Raw genomic sequence first — 20,789 nt, forward strand, 5'->3', positions numbered from 1 at the left:
GATTGAAAGACTGCATTCAGATTTCTCTTTCAGATAATCACTGAGTGCTATATGTGCGACAACGAATGCGACATTAACAAGTCAAGGCAGTAGGCGGGGCAATGTCACATTCGAACACTTAGCAAGAACCTTGCCGGCGGGTATAGCTCATATCAGCGGTTGCTAGTGGGTTGATTGAACACTCATCGTCGCCAACTCCGCAGGGCAGGCTCGTGTTTACGTGTACCTTTCAGTTGAATCCCATCCCGACAAAGTTATATTGTCGACAGGCTCTTGTCGCCTTCATGTAAACACCGTTTCGTGGGCAGTGTAAGTCACGCGCACTCCTTGTCTTCTCTTGCGTTCGCAGGCCGTGTACCAGTGCCTGCAGCTGGTGTCAGACATGGCCACGTACCCGCTCAACTGGTTCCTCACCGAGCAGAGCGTGAGCCCGGACGACTGGAACACCACGTGGGCCCTGCTTACCGACGTGCACGACTCGATGGCGCGCTACTTCGACTGGATGGACGCCGACACGCGTGACAGGGCGCTGCGCAGGCTGAGCGTTATCCGCCACGTTGTCGCCTACCCAAGCGTGGACTCCACGCGAGAGACCATCGAGAGGCGCTACGCATACCTGGTGCGTCTCTCACTTATCACTAACGTCACGCGCCTATTTTCAGAGCAGTAGAGTCAAGAACTGAGGATTCGCGAACAAACGACATGGGGAGAGAAGTAAAGAAGTGGCGCTGCCGCAACTCTAACTTCAACGAAATGAGACCAACAACAGTTCTGTGAGCATTCGCATCAGCGTCACTGCATGCTATTGCTACTGACTGCCGCAGGAGCCTCGCATTATCTCAGCGCTGCCGCATAAATGACAGAGCATCCCTAACCCAGAGTGTAAGGCTCAAAGAAGACTCGGCCAGAATTCCTCGTTGATGCGTGGCTCGATCTCTATCTGCTTCTTTTATACGAAGGTCTACTATACTTAGTGGTACTATGTGTGTCATGCAAGTGTGCTGATGTTCCCATTTCTGGCGTTGTCTGTTCACTTCCGCTTAGCTTTGGCAAAGACTACGTTGTACAGACCGAGTGCTGTTTTTACAATCGGCCGCGATAGCACCCCTTAAATGTTAAAAATGGTACCCTCATGGCTACGCACTGCAAACATATTTGAATCAATCACCGTGGCATCAACACGAGGAACACAAGTAAGGCGTCAGGTGAAAACTTACGTGTTCGTCCTGATGTCTTGACGTGTTTGTCCGTGTTAAGGCTACGGTCATCGCTTTCAGTATATATGAGCCGACCAGCCCGAGAACAAGTTCTGTACCACAAAGAATGTGGCTGCTATTCATTTTCAGCAAGACTGACCTCATTGGAAATGGCTATGACGAAAGGGAGAGGAAAGTAATCAAAGCATATCACATCGGACGTAAGGGTGGATACTATGTCATCTTGGTTTTGTTGCATCGCAAATCGGCAGGGCGCATTTTTTTGTTGTTCCCATCGAGGCGGCCGCTCCCATCAGCGTCGCCCAGACTGCGACAGTGCCCGACACCGAACGAGACGGGCAAACAAGCGCCCCAAATCGGCAGTGCGCATTCTTTGGGTGCTTCCCCCGATGCCACCCCCTTCATCAGCGGCCGCCTACCTGGCGACGCGGCCCGACACCGGCTGTGACGCGATGACAAAGAAGCTCACTTAGAAGCAACCGACTACTACCGCCGCCCTTTGTGGAAGCTGGGACCAGCGCGAAGGCCAGCTCTCCCGACCCTGGCAAGATCACAGTCACGGAGAGCAAGAAACCAAGTCGCTCACTTTCGTGGAAGGAGTGTGAACCCCCTGTTTCCAGATTGCCACGTCCTTGCTTCGAAGGTTGACATCTGAGGCGGAGTTCTGTTAACAATACGACTCCTCTGATTGGCCGCGCCAAGATCATCCAATTCCCTGGTGTAAGGAACTAGGGAAGACGAACTGCTTAAAAGCGGCCTCTCCAGTGTGACTGGGAGAGTTCTGACTAGAATCTGACTACTTGTTTAAATATGTAAATAAACGTTTATCTTTCGTTCCTACTCCCGGACGTACGCATCCCCATGCCTGGCGGATTCCTGACTTTAAATCAACCCCGAGGCGCAACAGTTTCCTTCTCTGTCCTAGAAAAAAAAGTGCTCTTCTTAGCTCGTTCTGTCAGTTCATACCTTGTTCACTTTTCTGTGCTCATCTGCGCCCTGGTAATTACGTTCACTGTGCCTGCAAGGTGCGCATAAAGATGTGTGTGTATCACCGCAAGAATATCATTCGGTAGCTGGCGTCCATTTTGCTGTATTTGTCTCGTCCTCCTCTTTTAGCACAGTTACGTGCTTCCGCTAAGTGTGACCATGCAGCTATCTCAATTCACAATTCAAGATACTGTCATCACAGAAGACTGTAACGACTAAGGAAAGAACAGGCATCGAATAGCTTCTTGGTGTGCATAATGCGAACACGTGTCGTAAAACCGAGTCTCAAACGTGAAACTTTGTTCCAACAACATGGCTACCATCAGACCCGTAAAATTAGTGTCCCGCTGTTGAGCTGCGTTAGAACATTACGAAGGTGCCTATTATGCATCGCAAATCCTGAATTATAGAGCTCTTAAATCCGAAGTCATGCCAGCAAAACGCCATCTTACACAACTTTTGTTTCGAGAGTATGACTCTTTTAAATGTTTTTGGGAAGTTGTGGCAAGAATAAAGTGCGAGAAAGCGCTGCCTTTTAGAAATGTTACAGAAAATCTTGAATCGAATTCTGTGGTTTTGCGTGCCAAAACACGATTTGTTTATGAGGCACGCCATAGAAAAATCTTAAAGCAGACAACAGTATATGTGCCACGTGCCGACAGCCACAGAGAATTGCAGTTTGTAATTTACAACTTCGCCATAATACTCAACCAACGACACGTACAGTAGTACATAATCTACATGCGTAAAATGTGTTTCTAAGCAGTACGTAAGCGCAATAAGCTATAGAAAATAAAAGATCGGTCAAAACACAACTCCTTGTTTGTACCTCTTCTAGGCATCTGCATTGCTTAAGCAGAACGTGAGTCTGGGACGAAGCAGTGAAGTATGATAGCTACCGTAATAAAGTCACCCCAGTCTGACTCAGAAAAAAAAACGAAAAGAAACCTTCGTTGAGCCAACGAGCACGATTTTCTTCGCTTATGCGAGATGCATTTTTCCAGGGAACAAACGCTGTGAATGTACAAAAAGTAACCGCCCATCTTTGACATGACTTAGCCTTTGCTGCATGTGTTTGCATGCAGAGCGCTTCGCAATTTCCATTTCGTAACCAACCTTCGTAATAAGGTGGAGACGTGGAAACGGGTCGATGGACGGTTTATTGGTTTCGCGCTAATCATCACGGTTACTTAGATCGCTGGCAGGCAGCCGCTCATACATGTCACTGTCCTTCGTTGCGATTATTACTGCGCGCAAGTAAGCTAAAAACAAATGTAGCAGCGGCTCTCTCGTGCTCATATTAGTGCTACCTTGATCCGAGAGTGACAGGTTCAATACCCGATCGTTAAGTCACTGCAGTTCGGGAAAGTCTTCTCATTACTCGCTGATGACAGAGGAGCTTGTCGGTGTTTCCTGAGAATCTATGGATAATCTGTCTGAGGTACGACTTTCAAAATAAGACGTGCTGCTATCAAATTTTTCGCATTCCTCGCAAATAATTAAGATATGAAAGAAACACTTTATTAACAATAGGTTTCGTAATTATTGTTGACGGCGTAGCGAGAATATAGTAACCGTAGAGCTATTGGACTCGCAAATCGCAGCACTTTTGTCGACAGTGTCTGTCACCGAGCTTTGTTTATCACTTCTGAGTATACAGCTAACGACCACCATGGGAAATTGTTTCTTGATATTCAAACAATTATTAAAACGAACCTTCCTTTGCGAACCCTACCATGTTTTCCCTAACCTGTGGCTGCAGGAGGGCTGCTGCTGGTTGTCTATTAGCTGGCACGCAGGAGGGCACTACCATCTTTACCACCCTTACATGTGTCGACGCTGCTGGCCTTGTTTTCTACTGGATTACTCAGTGATGAAACAAATGATACCTAAATACCCTCATTATTTCAAATATACGTCATCAAGAGCACAATTCATTTAATAAAACATATCTTTCTAGCCTTTCTACACGTACTTTCCTAATAGACTACGATCACACGTATACTTCTATCGTGACAACGCCAACTACGTACTTTAAGATGATCGCCGCATGTTGATGATAATGTTGATTTTCATACTAAGGCACATACCGACAGCAGGGGATTTGCTAATAAGCGGGTGTTACATTTAAAATGAAAACAATAAATGAAGAAATACGAGGCAATAACAGTGGCAGGGCATGCATCCTCCTGAAGTAAACAGCGCAGCAGACGACACTCGCACTGTAGTGTGTTTTAAGCGAATGCGCGTACTATCGCCGCTGGTGCCGCTTCTCGTCGTTATAAGGCGTTGACATGCCGTGTGGTCGAAGCTAGTGCGAACAAAAATCGGGGAGGCTGTACCGACGAACAGCCTCGTGAACAACTCTGCAGAGCGCACAAAGAAACAGTTCCCATATGTTCCGATGCACGTGGGAGACACCTGGTGGTGGCTGCTTAGTTCGACATTTTTTTTTTCTTTTTTTTTGATGACAGGTAGGACATTAGGCAATATAATAACAAGAGCTTGGTGGCGCAACCCACCGCCCCGTTCCGAAGGGGACGCTCGTAGCATCCGTCTATCCATCCATAGCACGCTCAGGTGCACATGTAGCAACACAGATGTTTGAGGTTGTGCGCGTATACCTTTCGCTAGATCAGTGCCTTCTTTTTGCCGGAGCGGGCCACTCGCGCACTCTACACAGCAATGAAGAGGTCTGTACAAGTGCGAATTGTCCTAAAACTCGGCGCTGTTCATCGCGGATCTGGAAAAGCGACGCGACTGATTGGACTGAACCGAAGCCGTAATGTATAAAATCGAGGTTATAGACATAGACTTGAAGCAGACGACGGAACTATGAACAAACCATAGACCATGGAACAAAGTGAAAAATTATATCAAATTCAGTCTTGTAAGAGAAGGCAAGGAAAAAGTGTTATACGGTGATGCAATGAGTGTCTCTTCCGTGATACGATCATTACCAAAATAAAAGACGTCGGTTTTCCTCAAATTTAAACAAGAAATTAGAGTTACTAAAAGTTGATGACAGTTCAGTTACTCGGAACTTTGAGCAGTGTTCCTCTTTTGAGTACCCGCATAACACAAAATCTTCGCCTTTCGTGTTTCCACACGGGACACAGCCCGAGCTCTTTCCCAGTTGCAAGGAATGCCGCAGCATATCTGTCTTATGAGACGTGCTGCATCACTACCATGTGCTGCGCACTGCGATATGAACTGATCCACAGCGCCAACATATAAACGGCTTGTGCATCTCCGAGCGGAAGGCAGATTGGCGACAATAACCTGAGCTGCCTGTTATGTTTGTGGGCGAGGGCGCTGCACTCATGTGTTTCGTTGTGAAAGTTTTATTAAATAGTCCATTTTTGTGTTCATGTAACAGATTTCCGTTCGGCGTGAAGGGAGAGCTGGTAGCAAGAAGGCCAAATCCGCAACACAGTTTCGATTAAAACTTACTTAGCTCGCAAGCCCGAATGGACCTTGTCGTTCGTTCTTTTATATCTGGCTCTTTTCTTTCGCTGATGTGACATACGTAAGCAAAACATGCGAGATTCTGCTGCTCAGTTGAAAAGACGTCTCACTTTTTTGTGAGACGCAAGCTAGACTTCACATTGTGTCCGTTAGTGGCTACACTGTCCAGCTGCTTACGATGCGGGACAGCTCTTGCTATTTACCCGAAGGCGTTACGGCGGTGAGGCCCTTTCTCGAAAGCACTAAATATTCAAGCGGACAAACAGGGCAACGTCTCCACTGCAGCGTGTGCGGATCGCTTATTCGCAACACCACAACCGTTAGACATCAACTATTTATTATTGGATTGGAAGAGGCTTGCGGAGCAGGGCGACGATCGAGAACATATTTCGCATTGCTTTCACTCGAATTCTTGCTTTCGGAGTTGTTTATTATTATTTGCAGAAGGCGAGACGTGCAGTAACCTATTTTTTTTTAGGAATTGCGCCGTCACCATCTCGTATATGTTCGTCGAGACCGCTATGCACACGGACAGGAAAGTCTTCCAGATGAGTCAAGCTTGGTTGTTGCATAGCCTCATGAGCTTGCATCAAAAATGTACGACAGTAGCTCGTGCCAGGACTCCTATAGCACTGAAACTTACTCCAAGAAGAATGCGCTCCAGTTTACCTGGCAGGATCACTTGCGAAAACTGGCAAATTTCCCGTGGTAAACTCATTCCGAAGTGAAGCTGGCATCAAGAAGTTGTAAATGCAGCCCTGTAACTTTGCATCTCCTCGCATGTTCTCTAAAATATATCGGCACAACCATTTCATTCTATGGCGAGAAGATTTAGACTTGCAGTTCCGCACATGTTCGTCATTTCATATTTAGTACATGCTTTCACCATCATGTATTTTGGTTATATATACGCTATTTTTATTGTTCTGCGGGACACGCTCTTCATTAGGAAGAAGAAAAAACGGAAGGTGGCTGTTAGAAACTGCCTTCATAAGTAAACTTTGCTGCTTATTGTCAGATTGCAAGCTGCCTAGACTGCACAGCACACGTTCTATCTTATTTGATTTCATTTGAGATAAAGTTGTTCCCGCTTTTACAAAAAAAAAATAACTCTTAAACATTATTAAGCCTTTTTTTTCAAGTTTGTTGGAGTTTAATCAAGATATGAATACAGAAATAGATTACGCAGAAGATGGTCCCAAGTTCAGGTGACCGTACTATCCGCCGCGGTAGCTGAGTCAGCTGAGGCGTTGCGCTGCTGAGCAAGAGGTTGCGGGATCGAATCCCGGCCGCGGTGACCGCATTTCGATGGAGGCGAAATGCAGAAACGCCCGTGTGCTTGCGTTGTAGTGCACGTTAAAGAACCCCAGGTGGTCAAAATTAATCCGGAGCCCTCCACTACGGTGTGCCTCATAATCAGAACTGGTTTTGGCACGTAAAACCCCAGAAAGAAGAAGAAGGTGGCCGTACTGGGACCCTCTATACATAATTCGTAGAAGTAAATTACAAGCGAGCAGAACAAGTTACTTTCAAGCAAGACAATAGAAAACTTGACCAACAGTAGAAATAGGTAAAGAAATAAAAGCAGAGGCGAAATAATCAACTCAAGCATACAATATTGTCTTATCTGCAAAGACAAATTTAATCAAGGAATAGAAACTCTGACAGTGAAAATATACAATTGAAGTTACATAACCAACAATAGTGCATAATTATCACCTAAAATTTATTACAAGCATGATTAAAAAAACTGTACCAAAGAAGAATGCAATTATCAAATGAAGTTATTTATTCAAAATATGCTTTCAGTGAACTTTTAAACATAGAAAGACACGAAGATGTATCGATGGCGTAGGGAAGATAATTTCACACCTTAATAGCGCAGAATGAAGCTGTCATTTTTCTGTAATTAGTAGATGCTTTAGGAAGTAAAAAAATGTTCTTTTGAGCAAGGCGAGTAGATTTAACATTCCTCAAGAAAATCAAGGAGAAAAGTTGTACGTGAACTCAATTACGCAACCCGAAAACAATGGTAGTTAGGTTGAGTGCAAATAAATTAATAATTGCGAGTACTGTACTCTCCACGCATATTATATTCTTATTACTATCTTGATTAATTTTTGAAATATTGCGTAGAGCTTGCTTTTGTATGTGCCGAACAGATGATATACGACACTCATCGGTGTTGCCGTAATCAGATATGCCATTATTGGTGTGACTACGACTGAATGCATGATAGAGCGAGAGGAGAGCCGCACTAGATAGAAAATTCGTAGCTGTTTATTTCTTAAGTTGTGAAACGGGTTTATGAAATTTTAGCTGATAATATAGGTAGACACCAAGAAATGAAGCACAGTCACTGGTTGAAACGCAGTGCGTGTCAAAGTGAACCTGAGGTGAGAATGGCAGGCTTCTCTGAGCGGAAGGAAACGCCGTGAATTTAGTTTTGCTTGGATTTGAAATCAACTATTGCTGCGACAAAAAGTAGCAATGTTAGCTAATGCACTACTTAATTTAGAAACTAGTGATGGTGAACATCAAGTCTAATATAGTTGTCATCAGCGTATAACATGCATTGGTAAGGTGAAGCGCATTGTGGAAGGTCATTAATTACAGCGAAGCTGTAAGCCTCTACTTGGTCTGGATTTTTCGTGTCCGCGTGCCGCGACCTTTTGCTCATGCAAAAATGTGGGCCGATACCGGAGACAGTGCACAGAAGCGGGAAGCGCACAGTGTGTAGCTTCTCCAAGAGGCATCACATGACGTCATCGGGTGACATCATCAGTTGACGAAGACGTCATCACGTCACGTCACGTCACGTTTGACGTGATGACGTCATGCATATGTGAAGATGTGCCGGACATGTTTAACAAGTTACGGAATGAAATGTTTAACCCTACTTCAAAAAGCATGCTCAAATAATTATTCAAGGAGTTAGGGCGAAACTAACTTCCACAACACTTTGGCATCGTAAATTTTACTGCTTCAACTTCTGTTTCAAGTTGAATAACCAAATGGTATCTTATTTTTTTTTCTGGTCATATTTTTTTCTTTTTGTCCTTGTGTCTCATCGATATCTTTTTTTTTTCATTTACCGTTTGTATCATGTTCATGGCACGGTCCTACAAGCCAACTGAGGCTTAGACCGGCCTGTTTGCATTTTTTGGTGAACAAACATTATTATTATTTTATTATTATTATTATTATTATTATTATTATTATTATTATTATTATTATTATTATTATTATTATTATATTATTATTATTATTATATTATTATCATATTATTATTATTATTACATTATATCTACACATGACATGATCATCATCGTCTACAATAACAACCCCCAGGATCAAAGTGGCGTGTAATGGACATTTTTTACCAGAACGCTCGCGGACTTCGCACCAAGCACGTGAATTTTTTATGTGATCTCCTTCTTTTCCTATTTCGTTGTTTCTGAAACTTGGCTGTGTGGTGACATTTCGTCTTCAGACTTCTTTCCACCGTCGTTTCCGCAGTGATGACTTCAGTGGATCTCAACAAAAAGTCGTGGTGGCGTGCTAATTGCGTTGACAATTCATTGTCGTTGTTGTGTGTACGGCGCATCGATATAGAAAGTGTATGGGAGTCGATATGGCTAGAAGTCAGCCTAGCCCGATGTGAAAAATTGTTGATTGGATCGTTCTATGTACAGCCGAATATTTCCCCTGTTTTGTATGATGAGGTCATCTCTTCCATTGAAAGTTAGTATCCTCCCATAGTAAGCACAAAGTAATTCTTCTTAGTGATTTTAATACACCAGGTATTGATTGGAACACACTTAGACATTCTCATTACAATCATTACACAGAGTTGTTGCAGCCTGTTGTTGGACTTTCTGTCTTTCTGTTCCCTTCAACAGTCCTGCGGCAACGTCTTAGATCTTTGCATCTCGAATTCTCAGGTTTTAGATGTCTCTCGTTCCGAAATTTCCTTGTGCGTACCGATAAGTTTCATTAAAGATAACTGCCTCTGTGTCAGCACTGAGGCAGAGCTCCTCCAGCGGCGTAAATGAATCCCCACGCTTTGCTTTCAAGCGTGGTGATTATTTGTTGTTTTGGTTTATATAATTTTGTTGTTGTCCACCACCGACTGGTCACTGGTTACAGACAAAAGCAATGTTAATGACCAAGTAGATCAGTTTACAGAGCTTGTTCTGAGCAGTATGCGCAAATACATTCCCCAGTACAGGCCTAGACGCTCTAGATATCCCCACTGGTTTTCGTCTGAACTCATAATTGCCCTAAAGCGTAAAGATCGCGCACACCGAAAATCCAGAATTCCGTTGCCTAATGAGTACAGAGAAGAATTCCGCGTTTTTCGATCTCTCTGTAAACGTCTCTATAAGCGGGATCAAGATTCATATATGGCATTCTTGGAAAATAGCGCCTCCGACCGGCCGGCGGAATTTTGGAAGTATATCCGTAAGCGTTCCAATAAACATGGAGAGGTTTTGCGCTTACTTGACTCTAGAGGGGCAGAAGTCCTAGCAGTCGCGGATTGTTTTGCATCCCATTTCTCTTCCATATATAAAGATGCAGGTTTCAACGCTGGTGTCAGTCAGCAGCACACGACGGTTCCTACATCTAGTGCTGTGTTGTTTGATGAAGAGCTTGTCCACGAATGCCTTAAGCGCTTGAAGCCTTCCCTATCCTGTGGCCCTGACGGCATCCCCTCCGCAATTCTAAAAGCTTACGGCAGTATATTTGCTCCAGTATTGACATCTATATTTAATAACTCTTTGACTACTTCCACTTTCCCCTCACATGTGGAAAACTGCTCGTGTTTTTCCTGTATTTAAGTCTGGATGGTAAATCAGATGTGTCGAATTATCGCCCAATTTCTCTTCTCTGTGCTACGTCCAAGATTTTTGAGCTTGCTCTTCACAACATATTGTCTTTTACTGTGAGAACTCGCTCATTCCGAAATCAGCATGGATTTCTCACCGGCCGTCTCCACTATCACAATCTCGCAAGTTTCATGACACAGATCTCCACGCCGGTACTGCAAAGGGGGCAAGTTGACACCATTTACTGTGATCTCAGCAAGGCTTTTGATGTAGTCAGCCACTCGCTGCTTCTGATCAAGCCTTACGCACTTTGATGTTGACTCGTCAGTTGTGAATCTCTTGCGCAGTTATCTTCTTGTAGATCCTGTTATGTTAACGTCAATGGCCAAACGTCTTCTTCTTACATGGCAAACTAGCGGCGTCCCTCAAGGATCAGTATTAGGACCACTCCTTTTTTTAATTTTTATTAATGACGTTCTTTCTGTTATTCGGAACTCTTCTTTCCTTCTATATGCCGATGACATCAAGATTTTTAAGAAAATTCACACTGTTGATGACTGTCGCGCCCTGCAGTCTGACCTGTTTCCTTTTCTAAATGGTTGCAAGGATAATAACCTTACCTTGAATGCTGCTAAGACCAAAGTCATGACTTTCACACGCAAACAGCAAGTATTTCTTTTTCTTATTCTGTCGATTCTGTGCCGTGTGTAAGGTCTGCGAGATCAATGATCTTGGTGTACTTTTGATGCAACCTTACACTTTTCGGCTCACACTAAGCGTGTTGGCAATGCGGGGTATGCGCTCTCTTGGTTTCTGTATGCAGACTATCGAGGAATTCAAGTCTCCTACACCGTTCCGCAAATTATACACAACCATCTGTCTTCCCTCAACTCGAATATGCGTCGGTCGTCTGGAATGGCTCTTCTAGATCCAACAGTGACATTATAGATCGTGTCCAGAAAAAGTTTCTAAGCATATATATATCACCGCTTTGCAACCTGGACATTGCACCCTGTACTAGCACTGTTGGATTGTTGTCATTGCCTCCACTTCGCGACCGACGTAATCGCGCTGACCTCCTGTTTCTCTTTAAACTCCTTCACGGTAACCTCACGTGTCCCGAACTTCTCGGCTGTGTCATGTTCCGTATCCCACGCAAGATCCCAGAGAACATAGACCTTTCCATGTTCCTGCCTGTCATCATGAACACTCAACTGTCCACAGAATACAGAATCTTTATAACAGCTTACTTTCGTGAACTGATATCTTTCATAACTCCTTGTCATCGTCTTTTCCGAGCTTTGCCTTGTGTTATAATTTCATGTATTGTTCAAGTGCCCTTCTCCTCCTTTTTCTTTTGTATTACTTTGCGCTTTGTTGTCGGTACTCTCTTCTTTTCACAAATTTTATTTTTATTCATTTATTGTTTAATGATTTTCCCTGAGTGTTTTGTTTTTGGTTTGTAATGTATGCGTGCGCCAGCACTCAGACCTTAGGGTTGTTCCTGGGCACGTTAAATAAACATGTTGATTGATTGATTGATTGATTATCATTATTATCATCATTATTATCATCATTATCATCATTATTATCATCATCATCATTATCATCATCATCATTATCATCATCATTATCATCATCATCATTATCATCATCATCATATCATCATCATCATTATCATCATCATCATTATCATCATCATCATCATTATCATCATCATCATCATTATCATCATCATCATCATTATCATCATCATTATCATTTCATCATCATCATCATTATCATCATCATCATTATTATCATCATTATCATTATTATCATCATTATCATTATTATCATCATTATCATTATTATCATCATTATCATTATCATCATCATTATTATCATCATCATCATTATTATCATCATCATCATATTATTCATCATCATTATTATCATCATCATCATTATCATCATCATCATTATTATCATCATCATCATTATCATATCATCATCATTATTTCATCATCATCATCACCATCATCATCATTACCATCATCATCATTACCATCATCATAATACCATCATCATCACCATCATCATCATCACCATCATCATCACCATCATCATCAACATCACCATCATCATCATCATCACCATCATCATCATCATCATCATCATCATCATCATCATCATCATCATCATCATCATCATCATGTTGTTGTTGTTGTTGTTGTTGTTGTTGTTGTTGTTGTTGTTGTTGTTGTTGTTGTTGTTGTTGTTGTTGTTGTTGTTGTTGTTGTTGTTTCGATGACCAAATAGATCAGTTTACGAAGCTGGTTTTGGGCTGTATGCGCAAATACATTCCTCAGTATAGTCCTCAAACATTCTATATATCCCCACTGGTTCTCATCTGAGCTTATCACTGTCCTAAAGTATAAAGATCGCGCGCACCGTAAATCCAAAAGCCCTGTGCTTAAAAAGTGGGGAGAAATCTGCTTCTTTTTTTTTTTTTTTTTCGAACTCTCTGCAAACGCCTCTATAAGCGGGATCATGACTCATATATTGCCGTCTTGGAGAAGAGCACCTCCGACCGGCCGGCGAAATTGTGGAAGTATATCCGCAAGCGCTGTAGTCATCGCGGAGAATGTTTTCGCCTGCTCTTTCTAGATGAGAAGTCCAAGCTGTCGCGGATTGTTTTGCTGCCGATTTCTCTTCCTTATATAAACCTTCAGGTTTCAACGCTGGTGTCAGTCAGCAGCAGACGACGACTCCTACATCTAGTCCTGTGTTCCTTGAGGAAAATCTCATCAGCGAGTGCCTTAAACGCCTGAAGCTTTCCCTATCTGCGGCCCTGATGGCATCCCCTCCGTAATTCTAAAAGCTTATGGCATTATAATATTTTGTCCAGGTATTGGCATCTATATTTAATAACTCTCTGATACTTCCACCTTCCCTCGCATGTGGAAAACTGCGTGTTTTTCCTGTATTTAAGTCTGGCTGTAAAACCGATGTCTCAAATTATCGCCCAATTTCTCTTCTCTGCGCCACGTCTAAGATTTTTGAGCTTGCTCTTCACAACAAAGTGTCCTTTACTGTGAATAACGCATTGATCCCGATCATCATGGATTCCTCACCGGCCGCTCCACTATCACATATCTCACAAGTTTCATGACCCAGATCTCCTCGCTGGTACTCCAAAGGGGGCAAGTTGACACCATTTATTCTGACCTCAGCAAAGCTTTTGAGGTGGTCAGCCACTAGTTTACTGCTTCTGATCAAACTTCCATACTTTGTATTGAATCCTCAATTTAAATCCCTGCGGAGTTATCTTATTGATAGATCATTTATGTAACTTCAATGGCCAACGTCTTCTTTTACGTGGCAACTATGGATAGGTATGGGGCCACTCCCTTTTTTTTATTTTAGGAGCGAAGCTCCTTATAGCGGCACCCGTTCCGTCCCCGTCGTAGTGAGTATGTGTAACCAGTCTGAGAAAAATGAGAAAAAAAATTCAAGTTGTGTCCGTAGCGCGGAATCGAACCGGGACCCCTCGCTCCGAGCGCGCGGCGTTAGCCCACTACGCCACGAAGCGCACATAGACACACGCACCAGTGGCAATAAATACCCAACTTAACGAAAGGCCGCGTTTTAGCGCGTTTCTAACGCGTTTGTGCTAGCGCGTTACGGCCCGTGTAAGAAGCTGGTGTAAGACGCTGTGGCCTCTCCGCCTTACCTTCAACGCGTTCGAACGCGCTGCCTAAGGCGGTCAATCAAGTTCAAGCGAGGAGCGTTTATGAAACGAGGTGTATACTCTTCTCAGCAGTCATTATGGCGTGGCAACGCGGTGCAGTCCGGATGTGTATGGCTGGTAAGACGCTGGGCCCTCCCCCTTATAGAGAGTACTGACGTTTCTAAAGCGTTTGGTAGCGTCCCTTAAGCGGGGATCCGATGATTCCCTCCGGAGCTTCGCCCACTCATCATCATTCACCCCGGGTATATGCTGTGATTTTTTTATTAATGACGGTTTTTTCGCCGTTCAGCATTCTTCATTCCTGTTACGTGCCGATGACATAAAGATATTTAGGTCAATGCACACTGTTGACTGTCGCATCCTGCAGTCTGACCTGATTTCTTTTTTCTCCGACACCTGAAGCCACTAAAAGTAAAGTGCCGGCTCTTTAAATAAAGTTTATTTCTTCTTTTAAAGGGTGCCCAGATAATAACCTAAACTTGAATGCTGTTAAGACCAAAGTCTTACTTTCACCCGCAAAACAGCAAACATTTCTTTTTCTTATTCGGTAGATTATGTAGTATTGTGTAATGTCCGTGAGATCAATGATCTCGGTGTACTTTTTGGTACAACCTTACACTTTTCAGCTCACACTAAACGCGTTGAAATGCGGGGTATGCGCACTCTTGGCTTTGTTTGCAGACTATCGAGAGAATTCAATTCTCCTACACCGTTCCGCAAGTTGTACACACACATCTACTTCCTCAGCTCGAATACGCGTCGGTCGTCTGGAACGGAATCTATAGATCCAACAGTGACATTATAGATCAGATCCAGAAAAAGTTTCTAATTTTATATTATTACCGCTTTGCTAACACGGACGCTGGACCTTGCTCTAGCACTGGCGGGTTATTGCCAACGCCCCTACTTTGCTGCCGACGTAATCGCACTGACCTTCTGTTTCTTTTCAAACTCCTTACGGTATCCTCATGTGCCCCGAACTCCTCACGTGTATCATGTTTTCGTATTCCGCGCAAGTTCACCAGAGATCACAGACCTTTCCATGTTGCTGCCTGTCACCACCAACACTCAACCGTCCACAGAATACAGTCTTTATAACGCCCACTTTCATGACCTTAATATGTTTCACAAGTCGTTGTCATATTCTGTTTGAGCTTTGCGTTGTGTCTGGTAGTTTCACATAGTTTCAACTTCACTTCTCCTCCTTTTTCCTATGTAAGCACTTTGCGCCTTGTTGTATGTGCACTTTCTTTTCAAGATTGTTATTGTTTATTCATTGTTGTTGTTTTTTCACTGATATTCCCATGCCGTATTTCTTTTCATGTATAAGTGCACCAGTACTTATACCTCATGGTTCTTCCTGGCACAATAAATGAATGATTTATTTATTTATTTATTTATTTATTTATTTATTTATTTATTTATTTATTTATTTATTTATTTATTTATTTATTTATTACCACATTCCCTTTGAAACCGGGTGGCGACCAGACTTGTGCATAACGAATGATATGCAATGAATTACTAGTAATCAATACATTTTCTGATAATTTTGTAATTTAACGTGTACTTTTGTACACGGTAACGCTCACTGTTTTTCCATTCTATTTTTCAGTAACTAATTACATGTAACCAGTTACTTTGTTGACGAGACAAGGTGTAACAAATGATGCAGCTTTGAAAACCTGAATTTGGCGAAACCTGCAACATAGCGCCCGAGATTGTGCCATGCAGCAGCCTCGCAAATGCGCATGTTCAGACAGGCAAACCCGGGGGCTCAGTATTTGTCCCCTCATCTTGACGCTACACCAGGAGTATATGTGCGACCTAGTAGATATGCCACTCCGCATCGCTTTTAACGAGCGATGATGCTGTCAAACGTGTTCATATGGCCCGGTGGGCACGGCGCATGCGCGGTGCCACTCAGCCACGGGGCAATGAAACCACGTGCGTCGCCAAATAATTCGCTCGATTCTGGGTGTGCCAAGACGCTTGGTAGGTCATATGGCCGAGTGCATATCCGATTCGACGAAGGTGCTTATTAACGTCGCCCGTTCGGGAAAAGTAATCCGCGCAGTTGTGCATGTTTGTTAGGCTTCGCATGCCCCTGGGCGCGCCACCTCAAACCGTACTCTGCGTATACACCGGAACGGGCCGTTCGCGCGCTCTTCACAGCGGTGAAGCAAGGTCCCTAGATAAAACAAGTTTTATCTCGTTGTACTACATTGAACTGCATTGAACTACATTGAACTACATTGTACTCTTCGGTGGGGTTCTACAATTCTTACGCGACCATTTGCGACATTTCCGCTTTCTCTTATTTGGAATAGTGAGTCCGATATTTTCGTGGGCAGTAGGCTCGAAAGAACGAGTGCACCGGTTTAGGACGAAGCGCCGAATTTATACCACCAAGTTACAACAAATATATTCCGTCATGCAGATCCACACGGCATTACACTCGCGACCGTGTACACAAAGATGCACCAGCATTTGTCTATATTAATCGTGACTGGCCTCCAGTTATTACGACACTGCTGTATGGCACGGTTTCACCGTGATCTGGATGCATCGCCCACGCATTGCCAGAGCCCTAAAAAGCGAACCCTTATTGAGTTCTCGTGCCCTTTCCGTCTTCTCGAAGCTGCGTGATACGCTGTGGGTATTGATCGCAATCGCCGTTCATGCAAGCCACATCAAGACGTCAGTGACGTCAGTGCGTAGGAAGCGGGAACCTTGCTGCTCTAACAATGAACTTGAGGAGCAGCATGCCGATGATGGGGGAAAGGACGGGGGATGCACTTTGTTCAGCGTGCTGGCTTTATTGCGTCGTGGATATAGCTTAAAATGCGATTCCTTCGTGGCCAGTGAATTCCATTCTAACGAAATGCATTTCCCTACCGTAGCACACTGACTTTTACCGTCAATATAACATTCGTGCCCGGGTATTAACAATGATGTCGCGAATTCTCAAATGAGAATAAAATTTCATCCAGGAAGTTAATAAAGGGCATCCACATGGGCGGTATCAAAACACTGCCTAATTTGCAGATTCACTTTCATTCAGCTATGTGCAAGCGTCTTTTTTATTTGACACAGCTTTACCCTCGCGCGACACCATTACCATGCTCATGACATTATCACGTTTCGCTATGATAACTGCCTTGTACCCGGTAAAAGAGCAAGAGAGGGCAAGATATGAGGCAGTCATTACGTTGGGAAACAAAAAAACATCGACGAGCAGCCTGTCAGCAACGAATTCAGCTTCCCTTTACAACAGCTGTTGGTATACCTTGTAAAAGGGCAAGAGCGCCCTTGCGCACTCGCAAATTAATTTCGCAAGCGCCACGAGGCCGCTCAAGCAGCTATAGAGCCGTTTCCTTCCTAATTCTCCTCGTCCTGAACCGAAAACAATGACATTGCATAAGCTTAACACCAGCCCGAATCATCCCGTACTCTGTGGAATACGATTTGCACGACTAAGGAGTCGTTCTGCGAGCGCGCCCGCCGTGCGCTCATGTGCGCGGAAGAGGATATAACTGACCTGAACCGGCATTGTGCTGCAGTGGAGCGCGCCTTAGTGAACGCAGCCGGTGCCATCGGCGTGCTCATCACTGCTGCCAACAAATGCCGCATCTCCTACCACAGCGTTGATGGCGCGCTTTCCCAGTAGGGAAACGCACTCCATTTGCTGCCTCTCGATGCCATACTATAATAACGCGTGCTTTCGCTATATGCACCAATAATGTAAATTACGTAATTCCGCTAGCAGTCCGCTTGAGTGATTGGTGGAAATGCGTTTCATGTTGCAGCTATTGTTTTCGTATATTTCACAATCACCGCTATGTATAGGTCGAAACTGCGACTGTACAAGTTAACATAAATGTTAGCTATCCCGAAATAGCGAAGCGCAACTCTTCACCGAGCAGTTAGTATACAGCTTCGCTTACCGCGTTTTCAGTTCGCCTTCAATTTCGTTTGCGAACAGGCGCAAGTGACCTTGTCGTACCGTTTCCTTTGTCGCTCACAAGCAGTTCCATCTTGACACTTTTACGGGAGACTGCGACTTAATACAGACCAATAATAAGAACTAGAAATCGCTCGTGCGTGTACACGGGGTCATACAAGATGTAGTGCTTCGGCGTACGTCTAAAAGCACATCTCGGCCGGGTCCATACGCACTTATACTTTGACGCTGCTTCGCCTACATAAATTGTTAATGCTGTATGCGAGGTTCTGCGCTAATATGAGCTGAGGATCTAAATGCCGTAGCTCACTTCCATGGCAATCAGTGTCTAGGGCTGATGGCTTGCTTTCTAACGAAACACGTTTAGAGGGGCTGGGGACGTTCATTACGTTACAGATAAAGGGTTAAGTATAGAATACGTAAGGTTCAAAATAATTCGTCCTCGGGAAAGCCAAAATCAACAAAAACGATCGGAAACATACATCAGCAGTTTTCAGCCAGTGGATAATATCACGAGTGCAGAAGTGGTTCGAAATTGCCCGTTCATAGCGGTGCGGTAGAATCTCCGATTGCGATATACGTTGGGTACTTGTGTCCGGTACCAGCAAAATATATATATATTTTTTTTTTCTCTGCGGCAGTTTGCCTATGTTTATCTCTACTTACCTCTCACAAGGACAAGATGACGTTATGCAGTATGTCCTCAATACAGCCACATCCATCGGACAGTGTGATCATGCGTTTAAGTAAGTTCATTGCACTGTTTTTCTTTGTGCTGGAGGGCACATGTAATAACAGTGGAATAAACGTACTGAAAAAACGGCGCAGTAAACTTACTTTAACCTACGACCCGTCAGTCGAATAGATGGGACTGTCGAGTAGTAGTGAGCACTGCTTGCTGTCATCTTGTCATTGTCAGATGGGAGGGAAAAGGTTTTAGCCACGCCAGACAAACTTCCGCAGAGCAAATAAAAGAAAGGAGAAAAAATTATTTTGGACTCGGAATGTAATTCGGATATCCAGCGTAGAAAGCGGAAATTTTACCACACCGCCAACAGCGAGCTACGCGCAGGCAGTTATGTACCTGTTATATTAGTCACTGGCTGCAAACTTCAGTGGTTTCTGCAACATGGTGTTTGGTGAATTTATCGTTGCTAAAGAAATATTCCTATGCACTTTACGTCCATTCTACCTCTAACCTTTTACCTATAACATGCTTAACGCTTACAGTGACTTCTAGACGCCTATTTCGTCGTGCTGGCGCTGACTTGCGGTCGAGCGAGCTGCTGCTCCTATATTCTCCCTAATGTGGGTATGCGTGTATTATGCACAGTTCTGTACTTGTTCTAACCACTCTTAAGGTAGTGGTTAGAATACATGCATGACAATGGCCTCGCGGGTGTGGTATTGTAGAAGAGGCTTCTTCTGATGAATCCGCAGTACAGTAGCGCACCCAGGATCTCTGCCAAGGGGAGGGGGAGTTTCGTGGGGGGGAGGGGCAAGCACTTTGCATGATATGCAATTTCCTTGCTTTAGCCAGAGGAATCCAACAGCAAATAAAATGCCTAATATTATAATAATAATGACACCAAGGATGATATCGATGTTAATTTCTTCAGCGTTTTACTCAAAGTCTTGAAGGAGCTTGATAGTTTCCAAGAAGCCAGTCTGCAGAGCAGTGCACGTGGTCATTCGTTAAAACTGTTACCTAAATGGTCGTGGCAATAGTGGGTGGTGGCAGTGTCTGAGGAGGTCACTTATGACTGATGGAGTGGGAGAACTCAGTAATGTCAGTAATTGCGTGGATAGAGCACCAAACTCGGCCTCAGGAGGGGGGGTTAGAACCCCCGAAACCCTTCCCCCCTCCCCCGTCGGTGCGCCACTGCCACATGCGTATCTTCAGATCTTTAAGAAATGTTCGCGCGTACGTCCGACGTACCTTTAGAAACTTCGCAAAATTATTCCAACGCCCTCCGCTACGGCATCCATCATGTGTCATAACGCACTGTTCACTTTCGGAGCGTTAAATCCTTCATTTAACTGACCGAATTTCGTGCCCCAAACTTACGTACGCTCGGGCACTGGAAGACACCCGCTCTGGAATGGTTCTGACCACCACGACGTTCTTCAATGTGCGCTTATTGAATCAAAGTGCACTAGCTTTTTTTTTTTCATTCCACTTACACCAGAACCCGGTCGTCATGACTAGTAATCGAACCCTTGACCTTTTGCTCAGCAACAAAAAAGGCAATCGGTACTCCGAGGCCACGGCCGGTCAAGGAAGAGCGCATGCGCGCACTTCATTGTCGTCCTAAAGGAAAGTAATGATGATGTAATGATATGATGACAATGAATATCTTCGCAACGCAGTAATCGTATTTCTTTTTTTTTTTTTGCCACGTGTCCCCTCTTCGCCTTGCACTGCAAGTGGATCTGACCATGCAGCCTGGTTGCGCGTAGTCCAACATCCATGACATTCGACGGTCGAGCCCATTCATTACCCGAGGCCTAGATTCACCTTCGAGTCTTGCCGATACGCAGATTTCGTTGCGTGATGTACGGCTCAAAAGAAAAGGAAACCTGTAAATATC

The 20,789-nt window shown here is 44.0% G+C and overlaps 1 protein-coding gene across 1 annotated transcript in view; it reads left to right on the plus strand.

Annotated features, from left to right (window-relative positions):
• LOC119440752 (neprilysin-1-like) overlaps nt 1-17,904 on the plus strand; it is a 129,859-nt gene extending 111,955 nt beyond the window's left edge. Inside the window, exons 7-8 of the mRNA XM_049663043.1 lie at nt 350-619; nt 17,716-17,904. Of these exons, the coding sequence (XP_049519000.1) occupies nt 350-619; nt 17,716-17,904 (459 nt within the window). The remainder of the gene's footprint in view (nt 1-349; nt 620-17,715) is intronic.
• The last annotated feature ends 2,885 nt before the right edge of the window (nt 17,905-20,789 follow it).

Source organism: Dermacentor silvarum, chromosome 2, assembly GCF_013339745.2.
Source record: "Dermacentor silvarum isolate Dsil-2018 chromosome 2, BIME_Dsil_1.4, whole genome shotgun sequence".
Classification (NCBI taxonomy): Eukaryota; Metazoa; Arthropoda; class Arachnida; order Ixodida; family Ixodidae; genus Dermacentor; species Dermacentor silvarum.